The 20,299-nt window shown below is 44.0% G+C and overlaps 1 protein-coding gene across 1 annotated transcript; it reads left to right on the top strand.

The window, feature by feature from the left end:
* The first annotated feature begins 1,002 nt into the window (after nucleotides 1-1,002).
* Nucleotides 1,003-18,758, top strand: TECTB (tectorin beta). The gene is made up of 10 exons (XM_020888214.2): nucleotides 1,003-1,078; nucleotides 2,381-2,571; nucleotides 3,905-4,047; nucleotides 4,153-4,225; nucleotides 9,702-9,805; nucleotides 9,947-10,030; nucleotides 14,297-14,459; nucleotides 15,967-16,039; nucleotides 17,136-17,168; nucleotides 18,709-18,758. Exons 1-10 carry the CDS (start codon nucleotides 1,003-1,005, stop codon nucleotides 18,756-18,758), a joined length of 990 nt encoding a protein of 329 aa, XP_020743873.2.
* The last annotated feature ends 1,541 nt before the right edge of the window (nucleotides 18,759-20,299 follow it).

Below are 20,299 nucleotides of genomic sequence, written 5' to 3' on the forward strand. Positions count from 1 at the left end.
CACCAGACATTAACACAATACTGTAGATCAGCTATACTTCCATAAAAAAAATTAAAAATTTTTAAAAGTTGTCTAAGTTCCTTCTTCCAGTATCATCACTCTGGGAGACTAACAAGACTTTAGAAAACTCAGGTGCCTACAATCAAAGTAGTATTTTAGAATGAAGTTCTAGATGAACTTCTGATGAAACTCTAGAAATTCAGGGTTTATTATAAAATATTAGAGAAAAAAATCTTTACCATGTTTGCATGAACACAAGCAGCCTGTTTTTTTCTTTAGTATCAGGTGTAACACTGTGGGACTTAAGTCTTTCTACATTCGCAGTTCAGATCGCCTACACATAAAAAATAAGAAAGCAAGAAATAAACCTAAGAAAACATGATGTAAAAAAAGAAAACTGCAACCTGGAACTGTGCAGAAAATAGTTTGCCTCTGATCAGAGTTATTTTTTGTATGAGGAGGAAAAAATCAACTTTTTATTCCACTCCTAGTTTAAAACTAGTTATTAAAAAAGTTTCTCCAACTCTGTGAAGCAAAAGAAATTAGCCTCAAGTGGCTGTAACTGAGCTTCCCATCGGATTATTGTGCAAGATTGCCTTTTATTTCCCCCCACAGTGGATAATGTGTGTTCATTGTGATTTATCTGGAGTAGGTTTCTTTTACACACTCGGACTATATAAAGTCCAGGTAGGACTGGGAACAGAGGCTTGAGGAGCACCTGAGAGGCAGCCTCCAGTCTGGGAGAATGAAACAGTGGGGAACATGAGCAGCCGCGTGTGAAACTGACGCTCTCTGCGGTATGAGCCCCATGTTTGCCTCCCAGCCCAGATGAGGAGCCATTAGAATCGGGAGACAGGATCAATATCCTCTGATTGTGCTGCTTTTGTTCTCGCCCTTGATTTTAATTTCTTGCACAAATCTCTGACCTAGAATGATCAAGACTCAGGCCCTGGCAGGACCGTGAACGTTTGGCCAGCTTGATTCGGCCACCTGGCAAAAGCAATGGTGATGAGGGCCTTTGTCCTGTTGGCTGTCTTCGCAGAAGCCTCTGCAAGATCTTGCACTCCAAATAAAGCAGGTATGCTCTGGTACTACCCCATTTTCCTGGAAAGGAACATTTCCTGACACATATCTTCCCAGAGCTCAAAGCTCTGTGCTTATATTATTAGGAAAATGCTGTCATGTAGCCAAATAGTCTTCTCTAGTGACTCAGATGGTAAAGAGTCTGCCTGCAATGTGGGAGACCTGGGTTCAGTCCTTGGGTCAGGAAGATCCCCTGGAGAATGGAATGGCAACCCACTCCGGGATTCTTGCCTGGAGAATCTCATGGATGGAGGAGTCTGATGGGCTACAGTCCATGGGGTGGCAAAGAGTCGGACACAACTGAGCAACTAACATACACACAGAAGCACTTAGCACCCCAATGACCATTCGATTTTTCCTGCAGAAAGTACAAACATATTGGATAAACTTACACTTTTTAAAATTGTGAAAGTGTTAGTTGCTTAGTCATGTCCAGCTCTTTGAGACCCCATGGACTGTAGGCTCCTCTGTCCATGGAATTCTCCAGGCAATAAAACTCTAGTGAGTAACCATTCCCTTCTCCAGGGGATCTTTCCAACCCAGAGATTGAACCCATGTCTCTCACATTGAGGGTGCTAGACAGATGAATAAATAGAGATAAAATCTTCACCTTTTTCCTCTATTTTCCATTTGATTATTGATTTTCTGTGCTATGCCATAAATTACTATTTCATAGCATTATGCATAAACTGACATTTTAACTTTAATGTGCTCATTTTGTGGGATTAAAAAATATGTATAAAAATTATGTAATATATATATATATATAAAATCTGGTTTCATACATATATATGAAACCAGATTGAAATATACATGTATTTCCAATTCATTCAATCTGGTTTCAAAAATACGTTCCTTAAAATACGTTCAAGTTTAAATGTGGACCAGTTTTGAATACATGTTAAGAATAGACCTGGAGAAGGAAGTGGCAACCCACTCCAGTATTCTTGCCTGGAAAAGTCCATGGACAGAGGAGCCTGGCGGGCTGCAGTCCATGGGGTTACATGACTGAGCATGCATGCATGAGGGTGGAGGGAGATGGGTTGGTAGCAATAAACTGGTAGAACTTAAAAAAAAAAAAAGAATAGTGCAGATTTTACACAGAGGTTGCAAAATCTGTAAGTGAGGAATTTTAGTGACTGATGTCGGGGGGAACTTTCATCAGATCTCATGAAGAATAGTGGGGGAAATATTTTTAATCAACTGCTTTGCATGCTCAGCTGTAATAGGAGCTCACCATATGTAGATTAATATGATTACCAGATCTGATTTCAAACCTTGTCTCTCATCTTTCCAGATGTCATTCTCGTGTTTTGCTATCCCAAAACAATCATCACCAAAATCCCCGAGTGCCCGTATGGATGGGAAGTGCACCAGCTAGCACTGGGTGGGCTGTGTTACAACGGGGTCCATGAAGCAGGTTACTACCAATTTGTAATCCCAGACTTGTCACCTAAAAACAAGTCCTATTGTGGAACCCAGTCTGAGGTAAGTCCGAACTATACAAGGAAGAGCTGCTAAAAGGAGGCAAGTGGGCCCATCTGCTGTCCATCCTTAAAAGGGTCCAAAATTCACCACTTTCTGATTAAGAGTCAGTCCCAACCCCCAAATTTCCTGAGATGCGAGTGTTATTTAAATTCTTCTCTTTTGCCTAGTTAGGATTTAAATTTTATTCTTCCAATTCGTTGCCCAAGTGGCTAGACCACCTTCTGTGAGTAGAACAAACCACTGGGTTGGCCAAAAAGTTCATTCAGGGTTTTCTGTAACATCTTACAGCCAACTTGATGCATTTCCCACCTCCGTGTCACCTGGAGCTCTGAGTATGTGCTCATTGCTGCCACTCTTCCTGGGCTGGCTAGGTGGGCCATCTTCTACTCAAGTTTTAAAGTGGTGACAAAGTGCATTTGGAAGGCATCTTAAAGGAGAGACCAGAGTATAACACAGCCCATAATTGGGTCTTGTAAAGCACCTAGGATAGGTCATCAGAATGAAAAAGAACCACAGATATCCTCTTGTCAAGTGTCCTTATGGGATGGAGGAGAAATCAGAGACTTCCCAGTCACAGTTCAAGGCCACAGCCAGTAGCGATACAATCATGAAGAAAGGCTAGGTCTAGTATTCCTGCTGCCTTGACTATAGGAGACAGTACATCTACTAGGTTTCAGATCCTGGGGACACATTCGCTTCCTAAAGGCCCCACAGTGATTCAGTGATTCTGTGGGAAGAATCATGGGTATGAGTAACAAAAACATCTTGTTTTTCTATATCCTGGTAAAATGAGCTACAAATCACCTGTGTGGTCTCAGGCAGAGCACTTCTCAAGTGAATATTGGAGATCCCCTTTAACTCTACTATTCAATGATTTTAAAGTCTAAGAAGTCAGAGGAAAGAATCTCAGAATTAGCACTTATGATTGGAAGAAGGAAAGACCAAGAACTAGGCAGTAATGTTCTAGAGCTGGGAGCTAGATGAAGGCATCACATAAGATTACTTGGGCAGGGGAAAGAAATAAAAAGCTGATGTTGGGAGACAAGAGATTCCTGAACCAGTTCAGTTTGGTCAGAAGCCTGATAGGTATATGGATTTTTTTTAAGCATACCATATTCAACTTAGATTATTTTAAACAATCTTAAACAGACTTAAGAACTCTTTACAAAAATTATCAGCTCACCTACAAACAAGAATGGGTGTTATATCAATGGCAAACATCTATGTCTCCCCATGGACTTTCTTCTGAGCCATCGTCCAACATTTTTCCAAGAACTTTCATTCACATCGTGGGCGTAAAGGGCTACCCTAACTGCCTTCTTCCTTTCTCCAGTACAAGCCCCCCATCTACCATTTCTACAGTCACATCGTTTCCAATGACAGCACCGTGATCGTCAAGAACCAGCCCGTGAACTACTCCTTTTCCTGCACCTACCACTCCACCTACCTGGTGAACCAGGCGGCCTTTGACCAGAGGTAAGCTGCTCTAAGAGAGGAGGGCTGGCTGCCTTGCATCTGTTCTGCAGTCCCTGTCAACCAGGCATGTTTCAGTCCTTATGCAAAATTCTCTCCCCTTTTCAGAGTGGCCACTGTTCATGTGAAGAACGGGAGCATGGGCACATTTGAAAGCCAATTGTCTCTCAACTTCTATACTGTAAGTGGTCTCCAGGTCCCCACTGCTGCCCTGTGGCCTTTACAGGAAATGATGGGATGTTTCCACAGCATTTGTTCTCCTCTAAGCTGTATATGGAAGCCCATTCTTGAACTGGAGTTGAATCATAAGCTTTGGTGTAGTGTTAAGCCTCTTTGAAGACTGGATACAACAGACATTCAGATTCATAGACTGGATGGAAGAAAGGAAAGCTGTCACAGAGAAATAAGGTTAATCTTCCCATTTCACAGATGAGAAAATTGAGATGAGAAATCTTGTGAGTTACCAAATGTCAGTAGGTGGTAAAGACAGTCACAGTCTAATTCTCAATCAAGATTAGTTCCCACTACAACACACTCCAGAGATTTAAATTTAGGATCCAACTCTTATTCAAACATCAGTCACAATGCAGTGAGCTTCCTTCCTGAGACAGGGTTAAGGGGAAAGGCTAGGGTGGCTGCTGATGCCTGGTTTTTTGGTCTCCAAAGCCTTTTGCTTAGTGGGTCTCCTCTATGTCTAATTTTGGCATGCTGCCTATGTTGACATTGAAACTAAAGGCACTCAGAATAAAGCACTCCAGAGAAACCAAGTATGCAATGGTCACTAGCCCAGCTGCCCTCCTTTTACAGGAGTGCTTTGTCTTTTAGACCTGCAGCTTCCAGTGAGGAGGCATGTGTAAAGAGACAATAGCCCAGCTGGCTAGAGGAAAACACAGGCAGAAATCAGAAATAGAAACCTTTTCGTAAAAGACTAGAACTGGAAGAAAGCCTTAAAGGCCATCAAGTGCAACCTATTCATTTCATAAAGGAAACAATTATCTTACCTGTAACTCCACTGACTTTAAACTCTTGGAACTCACTTAACCAGTTCCCTGAAAGTGAAAAGTCACTCAGTCATGTCCGACTCTTTGCAACCCCATGGACTGTAGTTCATGGAATTCTTCAGGCCAGAATATTGGAGTGGGTAGCCTTTCCCTTCTCTGGGGGAACTTCCCAACCCAGGGATCGAACCCAGGTCTCCTGCATTGCAGGTGAATTCTTTACCAACTGAGCCACAAGGGGAGCCCAGTTCCCAGTTCTCTGGAAGCTATTAATCTGCTGAACTTAGAAGGTGAGATGTAGAAGGGATCCTAGAATAACCTAGTTCATTTTACAGAAAAGGATCTAAAACCCAATGAGAAAATGATCTGCCCAAGACCCCACTTGTGGTCTAGAGCAGTTTCCAGTCTGGAACAAAGTCTTCTAACACTGGTCTCCAGGGCAAACTTACTATGCAGGGAATGAAGCGTAAGTGTCATGACCCCTAACATTTTGTTGCTGTTGTTCAGTTGCGCAGTCATGTCCAACTCTTTGTGATCCCATGGACTGCAACACCCAGGATTCCCTGTCCTTCACCGTCTCCAGGAGTTTGCTCAAACTCATGTCCATTGAGTTGGTGATGCCATCCAACCATCTCATGCTCTGTCATCCCCTTCTCCTCCAATCTGACATGCAGAGGTCCTTTTCAAGGCCCTGTGTCTAATTTTGTATTCAAAGTTTTAATTCTTTTCTTTCAAGAGGGCTCTCTAAATAAGCTTCAAGGTCCCACAAAACCTAGATCTGTCCCAGGCTACACACCACTAGTGATAAAGTCCTGAGAAAAGGAATCCCATACAACCCCTTGACCTATATTGGCAGGGGCTTGAAGCAATGTGGATCATCAGGGTGATGAAAGAATGGCAAAACCACTGAAGTAACTGAGGAAGGTTCTCCAGGAAGGAAAATAAGCTTCACACATGACAACAGATCCAGGGGACATGTTGATGATGGGTTATCCTTACTACTGAGTCCCTGTCCGGAAGTACAGGATTGTTGCTTTAACCAGATAAAACTGTAGATATGACCCCATGAAGATTTTACAACAGGTGGAAATGGAGAGGCACCATGATTGTCAAAAAATTCACCATCAGTTATGTGGAGTGAAGTTTCAGACATGAATATCAAACATTAGATATTTTTAAAGAAAAAACAAAAATCAGGAAGCATGTTCTCAGCATTACCAGGCCATCCACTGGGCTAGACAGACTGCTTCCTTGAACTGCTAGAAATGAGTTCTTGCTAAGGCCTTCCCTGGGGCCCACCACAACCCTTACAGGACAAATGAATCTTGGCAACAAGGGGGCTCTGAGGTTACAGCTGAGACTTTGGTACTCATTAACATTCCCACAATGGGCTCGGTTTCCTGTGCCTTACCCATGTAGTTGGTATTTTTCTTCTCCTCCCTTCTTCCACTTTCAGAGCATTCTTGTGTGCTTCTGAAGCAACAGCTGATCTCTGCATAAATTTCCATCAAATTAGCAGAGACTGAGCAGTACCCTGCCTGGGCCAGTGGAATCAGCGCACTGCTAATTGCCCAGGATTCCAAGAGCTCCAAATGCTGGGTTCCAAAACCACCAGTTCTGCTCAGCCGGCTTCCTCTCCTTTCTCTCCATCCTCTTCTTCTTGTTACTGCAAGTGGTTCTGTAGTTGGTATTCTTGGTGAAAAGTTTTTTTTGACTTTCAATCCCAAATAAAGGAAGGCAGTCAACTTGCAGGAGTAGCCTAACATTGAGGTTAAGAAAATAGGCCTTGACATCAGACCACAGGTTGGAAGCTTGGTCCCCTATTTACTGTAGTGTGACCTTGGGCAAGTTAGTTAACTCCTCTGAGTCTCCACCTACGAATTTGTTCAATGGGGATAATAACAGCACTTACCTGAGAGGTTTGTTATAAGAGTTAAATGAAATAATCCTTATAAAACACTTTGCACAGTTCCTGGCACAAATAAATGTGCACGGAAGTAGTCATTCTCATAATTGTAAAATTTGACCTCATTTTTAAAATATCTATTTGGCTATGTCTAGTCTTAGTTGCAGCATGTAGTTCCCTGACCAGGGATTGAACCCTGGTCCAATGCAGGCTCTCTGCATTGGATAATCAGAGTCCCAGCCACTGGGGCACCAGAGAGGTCTCCAGACCTCATTTAAACTGGAAACTGAGAGCTTCTAGCTCTAGCATTGTTACTTTTATAGGGTTGAACATCAATATCAGAGTGGGATTAGGTTGACTTTTATTCAATCAAAAATGGTATAGGCTGTTGCTTTTAGTTAGACAGAAACAAATGACAAAGCTGGGAAGGAACAAATGTAAGAAATAGAGACCAAAATCATAGACTTCCAGAGTCAGAACAAACCTCAGAGGTGATTAATGTAGACCTCCCATCTAATGCCCCAAGCCCTCTGCAAGACTGCTGAGGGATGAACTCCCTATCTCTTCCAAGGACGATGACAAGTTGGGCCTTCCCATTTTAGGTCAGCATGTGAAATCTGACGTCCTGAACTCTGGCCCATTGGTCCCAATTCTCTCCTCTGAAATGATACTGCTAAAGGTCCTTCAACTAGCTTGAGCCCATCATTCCCAAAATAAATATCATCCCACGCTTGGTGGTCCATTCATCATTTTATTCACTCTTCTCTGAGTATGATCCCCTGGGTTAATGCTCCTACTAAAAGGTGGAGCCCATAATTTGCCAAAACAAATTGCCTGGGTATTAAAGGGTGATGTTCTCTGGACATAGGTCCCTAATTTTCATGCTCACACTGAGCATTGCCTTCTGTCAGCTGAGAAGTAGAGAAACTGACCATCAAAGGTGTTTCTTCTCAGAAATTGAACTAAGGGTGAAGATTGTGTTTGACACTTTGTAACAATCAGAAGGGTTCCTCTGCAAGTGGAGGCATCCCAATATTCCAATTCCTGGTTCCTAGGAGATGGGGGCCAGGAGAAATACCTCTAGCTACATTGGTGATGGTATTATCATCCTCGGGTAGATCCTACATTTGGAAACAGTCCCTTGAAATAAAATAAATCTCAGAAAATAATAAGGAACATTAGAAGCCACTATCCTCTGCCACTTCAACTTGCATATTAAGCTGATCACTTATATTCAAGAATGCTATTATTTAATCATTACAACCATTTAAATGGTGCAGGGGGCTGAGAGAAGGGAAGAAAAAAAATTGACTTCTGGGTGACCAAGTCAGGAGGCCCTGGCTGGACCCGCGATTGATAAGATAATGTAAGAGACCCTAGAAGATGATTCTGAACCCTCTTGTCAATTCCCTAAGTTTGACCCTTAGGGAGTTAAGGTCTATTTCATCTAGATGTCCTTGCTGTCATTGTTTACCCATTTCAGTTCTGTAAATCTCTAAGTTCATGAAACTCAATTTTTTCATTAGTATCCTGGTGTAAGCTTTATGCTCCTATTGCATACAGCCACCATCATAGAAACATTTCTGCAAGACAGACGAAGGCAAAAGGTATTCCCATTTTGCAGATGGGAATACTAAGGATCAAAAGGCTGCCTTGCCTGTAGTGTGTCCCAAGTTAGTGGTGGGAACTGAGATTAATCCAGGATCCTTGTCTTGATTCCCCTGTACCTGAATCATGGCAATGAGTCCCAATTGTCCCTGAATTGAAGCCATAGTCTCCTGGATCCACCCCTACAGGCTAACTTCCTCTCCTGCCCTCCCCACTCCCTGCCTCTCCCCACCTCCCCTTTACTCACTCACGTTCCAGCAGACTGGCCACCCTGCTGTCCTGCTTGCCTCTCTCTCCCCCTACGGCCTTTCCTGCATGGCCTGATGCCTTCATGGCATCTCCTCCATCCAGTTTTGATTCAAATGTCACTTCCTCAAGGAAGCCTCCCAACCATGGTATTTCAAATTAAAACCTGTCCCCTCCTTGCACTCCCAATCCACCTTACCCTGCTCTACATTTTTTAAATAGTTTTTCTATATAGAATACTAGAGTCTATCCTAGCCATATAATTCATTTAACCTACTGTCGGCTGTCCAACTCCCTTGCTAGAACGTCAGGTGGCTGGAGACAGCGATCTCTGCTTGTTCACTGATGAATCTCAACAGACAGGACAGCCTGACTTAGAGACTCTCTCAACATAGAGAGCAGTTCCTGACACATAGTAGGTGATCAGAAAGTTGTTTCTGTTGTTAATGTTAACTGAACTGGGAATCAGAGTAAAAACTTTGCAGTTCAGGCTGGCATCTGCTCAAGGAAATAGTAGAGGAATAAGGGCAGTGCAGGGCTGTATGCATTTGGTCCCATGTATTTTGGTGATTCAGTAAACCACAAACCTTCAGCATTGCTGGATTCCACTCTTTTTCCATCAAGCAAGTCTCGCTCCTCATCAGCATAGATGCAACATACAGTACATGTCTCACTATAACCAGCAAACCCAGTTATATGATGTCCTCATCCCTGCTAAGATGGCACCAGGATCCTAGGAGGTACCACTTCTCTGGCCCAAGAGGGTCTCACTGTGATCTCACAGCCTGTGTCTTTGGGTTGGTCCCCACCCCCCACCCCGTCCTGATGTATCTGCTCTTGTCAGACCAACCTACTCAGCCTGACAGATCATAATGCCCAATGTCAATTTCCTTCCAAAGAATGCCAAGTTCTCCATTAAGAAAGAAGCGCCTTTTATCCTGGAGACATCCGAAATCGGTTCAGATCTGTTTGCAGGAGTAGAAGCCAAAGGGTTAAGCATTAGGTAAGTATGTGTTCTTATTGTCTGTGTTTGCAAATACAAAGATGAGAAAAAAGAACAAGACCAGAGGCTTTTTAATCACCCAGCGTTTCTAAGCATATAATTCTCAGGCTTAAAATGAGATGCATTTTGTTTCATTTCCAGGTTTAAAGTGGTTTTGAACAGCTGTTGGGCCACACCCTCGGCTGATTTCATGTATCCTTTGCAGTGGCAGCTGATCAACAAGGGGTAGGTATGGCTCTCTGGACCACAAGGCCGAGAGGTGAGACCAGGTGATCCGGGGGGGCTCTGGCTTGGGGCGGCCTGGGAGGAAGAGATGAAGCCTGCTGGGGCCACTTAGTGCTTCCTCTGTGTTTCCAGACTGAGTGGTGATACCAGGAAAAGCTTACATAGTGCTTTCTAGGTACCAGATACTACCCCGAGAGCTTTATCTTGTATTATCTCACTTCCCTGACAACTCACTTCCCTGACAAGGTGAGTATGATTACTATCATTTCCTCTTTCCAGATGAGGAAACTGAGGCATAGGAGGAGTGAAGTAATGTCACATAATTCGTGTATATGCATTTTTATGGGGAAATGGGCACGTTGGATTCAAATCCAGTCCATCTGACATCAGAACCCGGATGAGGACTAAACTAGATGTCCATGTAAAAAGTTTAGCACATAGTACCTGGTTGGTATCCAATCAATTTTAATATCATTGTTTTTATTTATAAATAATTCCATGGGTAATTCTTAAAATTTGGAGTAGAGGACTAAAATATTTGAATTATAGCATAGAAAAGTGATTCTAGAAATCATACATAGATGGTTTAGAAACAGTACACAGGAGGTATAAAGACCAGCTTAGAGGCTGTGGCAGCTCTAGAGCCCAAGGTGATAAGACCTGAATCAACTTTGTAGCTAAGTGAATGAAAAGAAGGTCATCCAATGCCATCCAAGTGAAGAGAAGCAATAAAAATTTAGCAACTGATCCGATATAGTAGAGGGAAGGACAGGGCATCTGAAGAACATGTGACAAAGAATGCTTTCTACTGTTGACTGTGGATTGTGAAGATGAGGAATAGTTTGTAAGCTCCCAGGGAAGAGACGTTCTGGGTAAGGGAGTCTGGATTCTCCTTGAGTTCATGATGACATGCTGACCCCGAGATGACAATTGTCTAGAAACACTTAGAACTGTAACTTTGGAAAACAAAAAGAGGATGAGTTAGACTAGAGATGCAGGCATTGTCCACACAATGCACAGTAAACTCGGAAGAGGCCATTCCCCAAACCAGACAATTAAACTGGAACCCATCAGGGATAAGCAAAAATACAGGGGCCAGGGACAAAGATGATGAGATAACAAAGATAAAGCCACTTTGGATCTTTATTTAAGAAGCACTCATACACCCCTTGGGCTTCCCTTGAGGCTCAGCTGGTAAAGAATCTGCCTGCAATGCTGGAGACCTGGGTTTGATCCCTGGGTTGGGAAGACCTGCTGGAGAAGGGAAAGGCTACCCACTCCAGTATTCTGGCCTGGAGAATTCCATGGACTGTATAGTCCACGGGGTTGCAAAGAGTTGGACACGACTGAGCGACTTTCACTTTATATAGCCCTTACAATATACCAGACACTGCTCTAGATAGGTATTTTACAAATACTTTCTTCAATTTCATTAAAATTCCTATAAAGTAGGTAGTATAGTAATCACTATTTCATAGATGAGGAAACTGAGGAACAGACGGATTGAAATTCCAAAAGTCTAAGCTAGTAAAGGGATGGATGATCTGAGCAGCATTATGGACAGAGGAGCCTGGCAGGCTACAGTCCATGGGGTCGCAAAGAGTAGAACATCACTGAATGCACGTGCACACACGCACACACACATCACCTAACACCACGGGGTAGGACAGGTCAGTAAGGGCCACATGCAAGCCACCTATCTTCCTGCAGGGGTGAGAACTCAGTTTGGGTCCTTATTTCATATGTTATTGAAAGCCATTTAGGTTTTGTTGTTGATAGTACAAATCCAGTGACTTCAGAGAGATTCTAAAATAAATTATTGACCTATAGGGACTTTGGAATTACCAATAGGCATTGGGAACCTCTGTCAAACAAAGGCCACACAAGGGCAAAGTCTTCTGACACATCATGGAATTGTCTCCTTAGATAGTTCTGGTCCTCTTGCTCACCTAGCAGATGTGTGATATGACATAAAAGGGAATGCTTGTGACTTTGGGGTAGTCTCTACAAGTGGTCCTCAACTCTAGTGCGCACAGGATTTCCTTCGGGTGCCTGCTCCTCATGCAGACCCATCGCAAACCTACAACTTCAGAAGATCCCAGGGTAAACCCTGGGAATCTGCATTTAAGTGCTGCTAAATCAAAGAAGCCCTGATATAGTTGCAAACTCTGCCTAGCTGAAATGGCCCCTTGAAGTTGGAGATACATGCACAAAATCCAGTGCCAAAGGGGAGAATTAGAAAGTCCACTCCATAACCTCCCACATGCTTTTGGTTCACATCAGGCCCTTTGGAAGGAAAGCTCAGTTTTCAAGATGCCTGGAGAGATTGGAATAAATAGGTTGTCAGGAATTTTGACCTCAGGTGGGGAAAGGAGACTCCTGTGATGTCAGTGTAAAAGCCTCCCTCTGGGTGTTCTGCAATCCTGAGCTACCTGTCATGGACAGGCAAATGCCACAGCCAGCTCCAAGAAACAGCAGCGCCAAGGCATCTAAGCCTGCCTGTGCCTTACCTCCTGCCTGCCACCAACAAAGCTCTGCTAACGTGGTTTTCCACTGGCTGACACCAGGCCTTGGACACTCCAGCAGCAAGGATCTATTTTAAGCTTAGTCTTGAAATGTACGAGGATCTCAGGTTTATTGACCGAATGATCCTTCAAGAGTCTTGTTTCACAGCTCGGAAAATGCCCCCAGCTCTGTCACTGCTCAGAGGCCTCCACCAACAGAACCCCGCTTCCGGCCTTGGTCAGATAAAAGGTGCAGTGTTCATGCCTCATTTCACTCACTGACTCTCAGAGTTAACATCCCTTCTCTCCTGCCTCTAATTTGGCCCCTAATGTCTGATTCTGATAGAGGGGGCAGGGGAGGGTCCACCATGAATGTTCCCTGGGGTGGTTGCTCTGCTCTCTGTTGTATGTCTTATGTTGGAACGACAGTAGAGTCAGAGGGGCACGCCAGGAGAGGCATGAACTTTGGGGTCCAAGTGGGGCTGTTCACTGGTCTTGAGCTCTTGAACCCATAGACCTTCGTTCCATAGAGGACAGATCCTGATGCTCACCGTCACCTGTATGCAAGGCCCCACACTCTGTGGGCCTCCTTGTATATTCCCAAGAAACACTCTGTCTCTTCCAAACACCTGGTTGAATGTCTGGCACTTACGTAGAGAATCCATATGTGCTGGGCAAATGAAAAATTATTGTGCTTAAACCAGGGTTTCCCAATCTCCCATCCAAGTACTAACCAGGCCCGACCCTGCTTAGCTTCTGAGATCAGACAAGATCGAGATCGGGCGTGTTCAGGGTGGTATGGCCATAGACCAGGGTTTCCCAATCTCGACACCATGGACTTTTTGGGCTGGATCAGTCTTTGTTGTGGGGTCTGTCCTGTGCCCTCCAAGATGTTCTGTAGCATCCCTGAGCTCTACCCTTTAGACGCCAGGAGCATTCCCCTGCCCCCCGAGTCATGACAACCACATGCCAAATGGCCCCCAGGTGAGAACAATGGGTTTCAACTCATGTCCATCTATGTTATCATTTTTTTTCTTTTACTGCAATTGTACTTTTGGAACTTGAAATTTCCCAATAGTACTTCTCCTTACAGAGAATTTAGAAAAAAAAAAAAAAAAACATAAAGGTAAAAGAAAAAAAGCAAAAACTGTCCATAATAGCCAGGATTAACATTTAGGTGGTATCTTTTGAGTCATTTTTCTGTGTATTAAAAATATCACTTTTTTACCAAAGTAGTTACGTATAATAGAATGGACATAAAACTTAAGTAATATAATGTAAATTCAAATTCCCAGTGGCAAAAACCTCATAATATACACACAGGAACATGTTGGGTGTGACCTGGACAGAGGAGACTGTGGCGGCAGGCTGGGAAATGCTGCTCCTAGCACCACCATCTCTATTTTGGACACATGCTGAGAGTCTGGACATATTCCAGTCCTCCAAGGACATTATCATGGGGGTTTCATTACTTTGGGACAGAGATGTGATGGCTTACCAGATGTGCAGCTTCTCAAAAGTTGTTTCACCCTGGCTGTATTCTGTAGAATAGTGATGACCACAGCCATCTCATAGCTCCTCAAAGAGACCCCAGAGAAACAAAGATAAGTGAGATGCCACAAGTCAAAGTGCTTCAAAAGGATAGCATGCTGTGTAACGGCCCAGAAGAGGCTATGTGTGACTTTGCCTCAGACACTCTTGCTGGAGTTCATGAGGTGACCTTGTCTCCCCCACTTCCCTCCCCCCACCCCATGTGCTCCAGCTGCCCCACGGATGAAACCGTCCTCGTGCATGAGAACGGGAAAGACCACAGGGCAACCTTCCAATTCAATGCCTTCCGGTTCCAGAACATCCCCAAACTGTCCAAGGTGTGGTTACACTGTGAGACGTTCATCTGTGACAGTGAGAAGCTCTCCTGCCCAGTGGTAAGCCACCCCTCCCGGAACGAGAGTGTTACCTGAGCCTGGGGGTGGGGAGAGCAGTGTTTGAGAAGCTGTATTTTTTTTTTAAGCTGGGAAATTATCACTAGACCCTGTAGGTGTGTGCTGAGGACATTCTGGAGGAAAGGATGCTGAGGGTGGGAGCAGATGTCCCAGGCGGTTCTGGCCTGCCACCAACAAGCTCCATGGTCTGGCCCATGTCATTTAACACCTGAGCCTGGTTTTCCCATCTTTAAAGATAGAGTGGTGATGAGTAATAGGGGCCCTTCTCTTTAGAGAGCAGGGTTAGGGAAAATGAAAGCAATAACAGACATGGAAATGCTTTGGAAAAGGTAAAAGGATAAGGGAAATTCAAAATCCAGGTGATAGCAGTAAGCTCTGGATGGAAGGCAAAGGTACTTTCAGCTCTTTGACTTACCAGCCTGAGGGTCCATCTCTGGGACTTGTGATGGACCAGAGAGATGCTGTAGGAATTCCCACATGAGATCATAGTTGTTCTGTTCACCTGAGAGAAAGGGCCCAGCTTCCCAGACACACTTAGAGTAGCTCATGCAGAGTGGTCAGTTTCCCTTCTGCTTCTCCCCCAAAAAGTTGCTGCAAGATCAATCAACATGTAGAGTGAATTCAGGTGGGAGATAGTTTTCCGTTGGGACCTGGTGGAACCTGGTCCTTAGAGCAGTGGTCCCAAAGTGTGGTCCATGCAGCTTCAGCATCACTTGGGAACTTGTTAGGTGAAGATGCAAATTCTCATCCCCCTACCCCAGATCTACCTGATTCAGACACTGTGGGTGGGCCCAGCCATCTGTGCTTTAGCAAGCTCTTCGGGTAATTCTGAGGCGTGCTCCAGTTTGAAAGCCACTGCTTTAAAGATCTCAGAGCGCTTAATTCCAAACTGTCACCTCCTTCAGTCTGTTTGGACCAGAGTCCTCAGTGAGGAGGGACACAGTGTTTCTGAAGAGGGTACCTGCTCACCTGTAGTAACCAACAGAAATAAGACGATTATTTCTATTGATTCCTATTTGGCCAAACAGTACTCACTTATGTGCACAAATAGATAAAGGGAAGGCAGTAGAGAAACATTTAACTGTTCCTGGAAGGATCATCACTGGTATTACCCTTAAAGAAGGAAACTAACCAGAACACATTTTGCAGGTGTCCACATCTCAAACCACTCTGACGTAGGAACTGTGGGCAAACGTCTTGCTTCTCATCAAAAGAAACAGTATCAGTTCCTACCACATGTATGTGGATTTGATCCAGTTTGAAGAGCTCATGATGAAAAGATTTCTTCCTTTTTTTCAAGTCAGAGAAGGGATGAAATACACCTCTCTCTTGTTTATAAAAGAATAAGGGAACTTAGTATCTGAGGTCTGGGGAATTTTGACTCCATCAAGTTTGTGACTTTGGGGGAAAAAAAAAAATCTCTTTTCTCTCCTGTGTTTCTCATCCCACCTCCACCCTCCCCTCCCCTTGGCTTCTGCTGGGTCTGCAGACTTGTGACAAGCGGAAACGCCTCCTCCGGGACCAGACCGGAGGCGTGCTGGTGGTGGAGCTCTCCCTCCGTAGTAAGCTTCTCTGTTTTCCAAATGGTTGCCTTCATGTCGGGCTATGTCCACAGGCACGGCCAGTTTGAGCATTTTCACTGAATTGCCAAACCAGTTGTGCCTGTAGACACAACCTTTACCCGCAACGAGTCTCCCCACCTGGGGGCAGTGGGGAGGTTTGTTAATTACCCTAAAAAGTTGGGCCTGTGGCTGAAATTCCAATGCCCCCCAGGAACTATGAAATGCTGAACTGCCAGACACTGTGTGCAAGCAATAATAATAGAAAACGAAGCTACTGGGGATCCAGGGCAAGTCAACAAACCAGTAAAGGAGTGAGCTTGGCCTGGGTTGGTGCTGGGGTTTCAGAAATAAAGGAGCCCCATATGGGTCTTGTCTTCTAGAATGTACCATCCAGCAAAGAGAGAGATGCTAAATGCTAAGGGAAAGGGAGATGACTGTTCGTCATGGTGGGGGAGGCAGGGTCTATGGGAATGGACAGGTGGGCAATTCAACCTAGTCAGGCTTAGGGAAGACCTCTGTGGTTTGTCTTGAAGTCTGGCCCTCAAGGTGGCTGTGACATCAAGGGTGGGCAAGCCTGTAGCCAGGCTGGAGTCACCAAACTCTAACCAGGAACCCAAACCCAGTCACTGCCTGATTTTGTATGATCTGCAAGCTAAGAATGGTTTTTCCTTTTTATGTGGTTGAGAAAAATCAAAACAGTATTTCATAACACTCAAAAATTATATAAAATTCAAATTTCAGTGTTTCTTCAGAAAGTTTTATTGGAACATGGCCACACTGGTTCATTTAGGGATTGTCTCCACCTGCTTTCAATCACCTCAAGTGGTTGCAATAGAGACCATGTGGTCTGTGAAGCTGAAAATATTTACTATCACCTGCCCTTTCCAGAAAGTTTACCAAGCCCTGCTATAGAGAGCTGAGAAGAGAATGGTGAGATGAAGCCTTGTCAAACCCGCTAGAAATTTTGTCCTAAAGGCAATGGGGAGTCGGTTGGTTTAATCAGGGGAAAATCAGTCAGGTTTGTGTTTTAGGAACAAAGCTGCTCCCTCTGTGATATTTTCTTAAAGCTTCTGCATTTTCTCTTTACTCACTACAGGCAGGGGATCCTCTGGTCTCTATAGCTTCTCAGGTAAGGAAAAGAACTCCATGCAACGTTTTTAACAGGCAGAAGTGTGTTTCAAAGGGGCTTCCCAAGTGGCGCTAGTGGTAGAGAACCCACCTGCCAATGCAGGATTCGATCCCTGGATCAGAAAGATCCCCTGGAGGAGGGCATGGCAATCCATTCCAGTAATCTTGCCTCGACAGAGGAGCCTGGCAGGCAATAGTCCGTAGAGTTGCCAAGAGTCAGACATGATTGAAGCGACTTAGCATGCATGTGTTTTTTTAATTAATGTACTTTTTATTGAAGCATAATTGCTTTACAGAATTTTGCTGTTTCCTGTCAAACCTCAAAATGAATCAGCCATAGGTATACATATATCCCCTCCCTTTTGAATCTCCCTCCCATATCCCTCCCCATGCCGCCCCTCTAGATTGATGGAGACCCTGTTTGAATTTCCTGAGCCATACAGCAAATTCCTGTGTGTTTTAAAAGAAGCTTACCTTTGGTCCCTTAAGAATTAAAAGGTATACTTTAAAGCACATCTGAATGAGGTGGAGGGGGACTGGAGGTAGAGATCTCTCTCCAACCAGCCCCTGAGCTTGGAAGGGAGGGAGGAGCTGGGGGCAAGTTGGATGAAGCAGAATGGGATCCCTACCCCCAGCCCCACCGAGTCTGAGCAAAGATATCACCAGGTGGTTTCTTTGGGGTTTCTGCATTTGGAGAGCTTGAGTTTTCAATGATCTGTTCATTCAACAAATATTTCTAGTCCCTTCTGTCCCTGCTGTCATGAACTGAGTGACCTTGAGCCATGACCTCACCCGTGCATCCCCCAGTTTCCTCTCTGAAGCTGGGTTAATTATTGCCCATCTCATACACAGAAGTTGTTGTGTGGATTAACTATTACAGCTAAGAGCCCTAACCAATGCTCAGCATGCAGCAAACATCCAGTAAATATCAACCATAATTACTGACTCTGTGCCAGGCACTCTTCTAGGTGGTGTGACTATCACAGTGAACAAAGCAAACAGGGCTCCTGCCCTTCCTGATATGTGTGAAGTGGGGTGGGTGGGAGCTGAATAGTGATTTAGACAGCAGCCCAAGAAGCCTCTTGGGAGAAGATCTCATCAAATGAGGAGGAGGAGGTAGCTATGCGAGAAGATGGGCAGGACAGTTCTATTTATTCATAAACTCACAGATGTAGGCTTTGCTCTCACAATTACAGGAAATCATGCAAACCAATTCCTTATGATACTCAGATTCTCATTCTTAAAGGAAGTTCTACAGCTAACATCATACAGTGAAAAGCAGCATCACTATATTATTTAAGTTCAGGTTCCCATTTGTCAGAGTTCCATGTCCTGAGCTTCCTCTGTTGGGTTCTTGCACTGATGAAGGTGAGCTATGGAAAGCCAGGAGGATGAAACAATCTGACTACGAACGAAACATGCAGAGCTTTGTGAAAACCCACTCAACACCCTTGAGTGGACTCTTTGATGTTGACGCTTTTGCTGAGTTCTCCTTGCTCCTTGTGGAATTGTTTCTGTCTCCTCTCCTGTCTGGTCCACAGATGTGCTCTATCACCTCATCGTGATGCTGGGGGTTTGCGCTGTGTTATAAGGGAGAGCTGGGCAGGCAGCTGCAGCTCCGCCACGAAGACCATCTCCTCTGTCAATGACAAACCCACATTTATTGCGCTGCCAAAAAGAACAAACAGAAGACCATATCGTTGGGGAGCAGAGAATAGCGCTTTGCCAAATATGTGTTCCGGTGATCTTTGTGAATTTTACTGATTGTTTTTCCTTTGGTGCCCCACTTCCTCCTATGACTTCCTGTGGCTCTTAAGTTCTGCCGTCTCTCCCCTGCAGCTGGCAGGGGAGTCTCCTTTCCCCAGATTCAAGTCGGGGCTGCAGTGGACTCCTTTGAAAGTTATTCTAATTTTAAGAGAGTAGCAACCAAGCACAGCTGAACATTTTGAGGAGACGGTAGAGAATAAGCACAAAGTCAGCACTGGGGACAGAACACACAGAAACAGCCAACTCTGCCGAAGGGGCCTTTGTCATCGAGGCTGTGCAATTCCTATCTAAGGATCAGGGTTGACCCACAAGGCAGGGGTTCTAATCTTTCAAGTGATGATGTGGAAATCAGAACAGAAACGTTTATTTTGCTCCAAACTGAACAGTATGAAGGAAAATGATTCTTGAGAAATCCCCATGAGTGCTAACCTAATTTTTTTTTTACTGTAAAGCTTTAAAATATGTATAAACATTATGTAGGTAGACACACTATGTTTGTAGCTGACTTTTAAGATGAGAAGAAAATGACGAATGAATAGGACTCAAGCTGCAAAAAGAATAAAACATCACCATTAATTTCACGTGATAATATAGCATTGCCTGAACGAAACTGCTGCTTGCAACATGCCTCAGAGGGACTACTGTGACAGGTTCTCTGCAGCTTGGCAATCCCATCCTACTATGCCTTGTGATGCCCAAGGCTCTCACTATTTTTATTCACTCTGCTAAGAAATCTTGATTCAGAGAATGGTCTGACCTCATTTAGCCTTGACTGCGACATTCAAGCCCATATCTGTTTTTATCTCACTAACCTGTGATCGTTCAAATAGAACCAACAAAACATCGGAAACATAAATGCAAATAAAATGAAAACAAATGGCCAGTGAAACCATATGGTGTCTGATGCTGAGAGCACTGCCACTCCAGTGACCCAGAAAACATTGAGAGGAATGATTTATATGGTCAAACAAAGAAAAACTCAAAGAAGTTGTCCTGGTAGAGAATCGGCATATCCCAGAAAATATATTGAGGACCCCAGTTTGAGGCTAGCAGCTGGGATGTCATTGGAAAAGCCTGAGATTTAAATTCTGTTCTTTGTCTTGTATAGATTTGGGCTTATCGTTGGAAAACATGTCAGCTTGTATCTCTGCATTTAATGTATTTGAGAAGTTTTAAGATCTATAGTTTGATGGTTCTTTTAAATGGTGTTAATGAACTCAGAAATTAAGCTAATTCTAAAATCTGGAGACACAGAGTGCGTATTTAGCAATAGGTTACATTAAAATAAGTCGATGTAGTCGAAACTGGTCTCAAAACTGGTACTCCAACCATTTGGGATCTCTTCTTCCTATAAGTTCAGAATTT

This window comes from Odocoileus virginianus, chromosome 7 (genome assembly GCF_023699985.2).
Source record: "Odocoileus virginianus isolate 20LAN1187 ecotype Illinois chromosome 7, Ovbor_1.2, whole genome shotgun sequence".
NCBI classification, from domain to species: domain Eukaryota; kingdom Metazoa; phylum Chordata; class Mammalia; order Artiodactyla; family Cervidae; genus Odocoileus; species Odocoileus virginianus.

Bases quoted from the DNA above. Each gene is read 5' to 3' on its own strand.
- TECTB (XM_020888214.2), top strand. From the start codon at position 1,003: ATGGTGATGAGGGCCTTTGTCCTGTTGGCTGTCTTCGCAGAAGCCTCT. The intron at 2,572-3,904 runs GTAAGTCCGAAC...TCCTTTCTCCAG, and splicing joins ATTGTGGAACCCAGTCTGAG to TACAAGCCCCCCATCTACCA. The intron at 14,460-15,966 runs GTAAGCCACCCC...CTGGGTCTGCAG, and splicing joins AGAAGCTCTCCTGCCCAGTG to ACTTGTGACAAGCGGAAACG.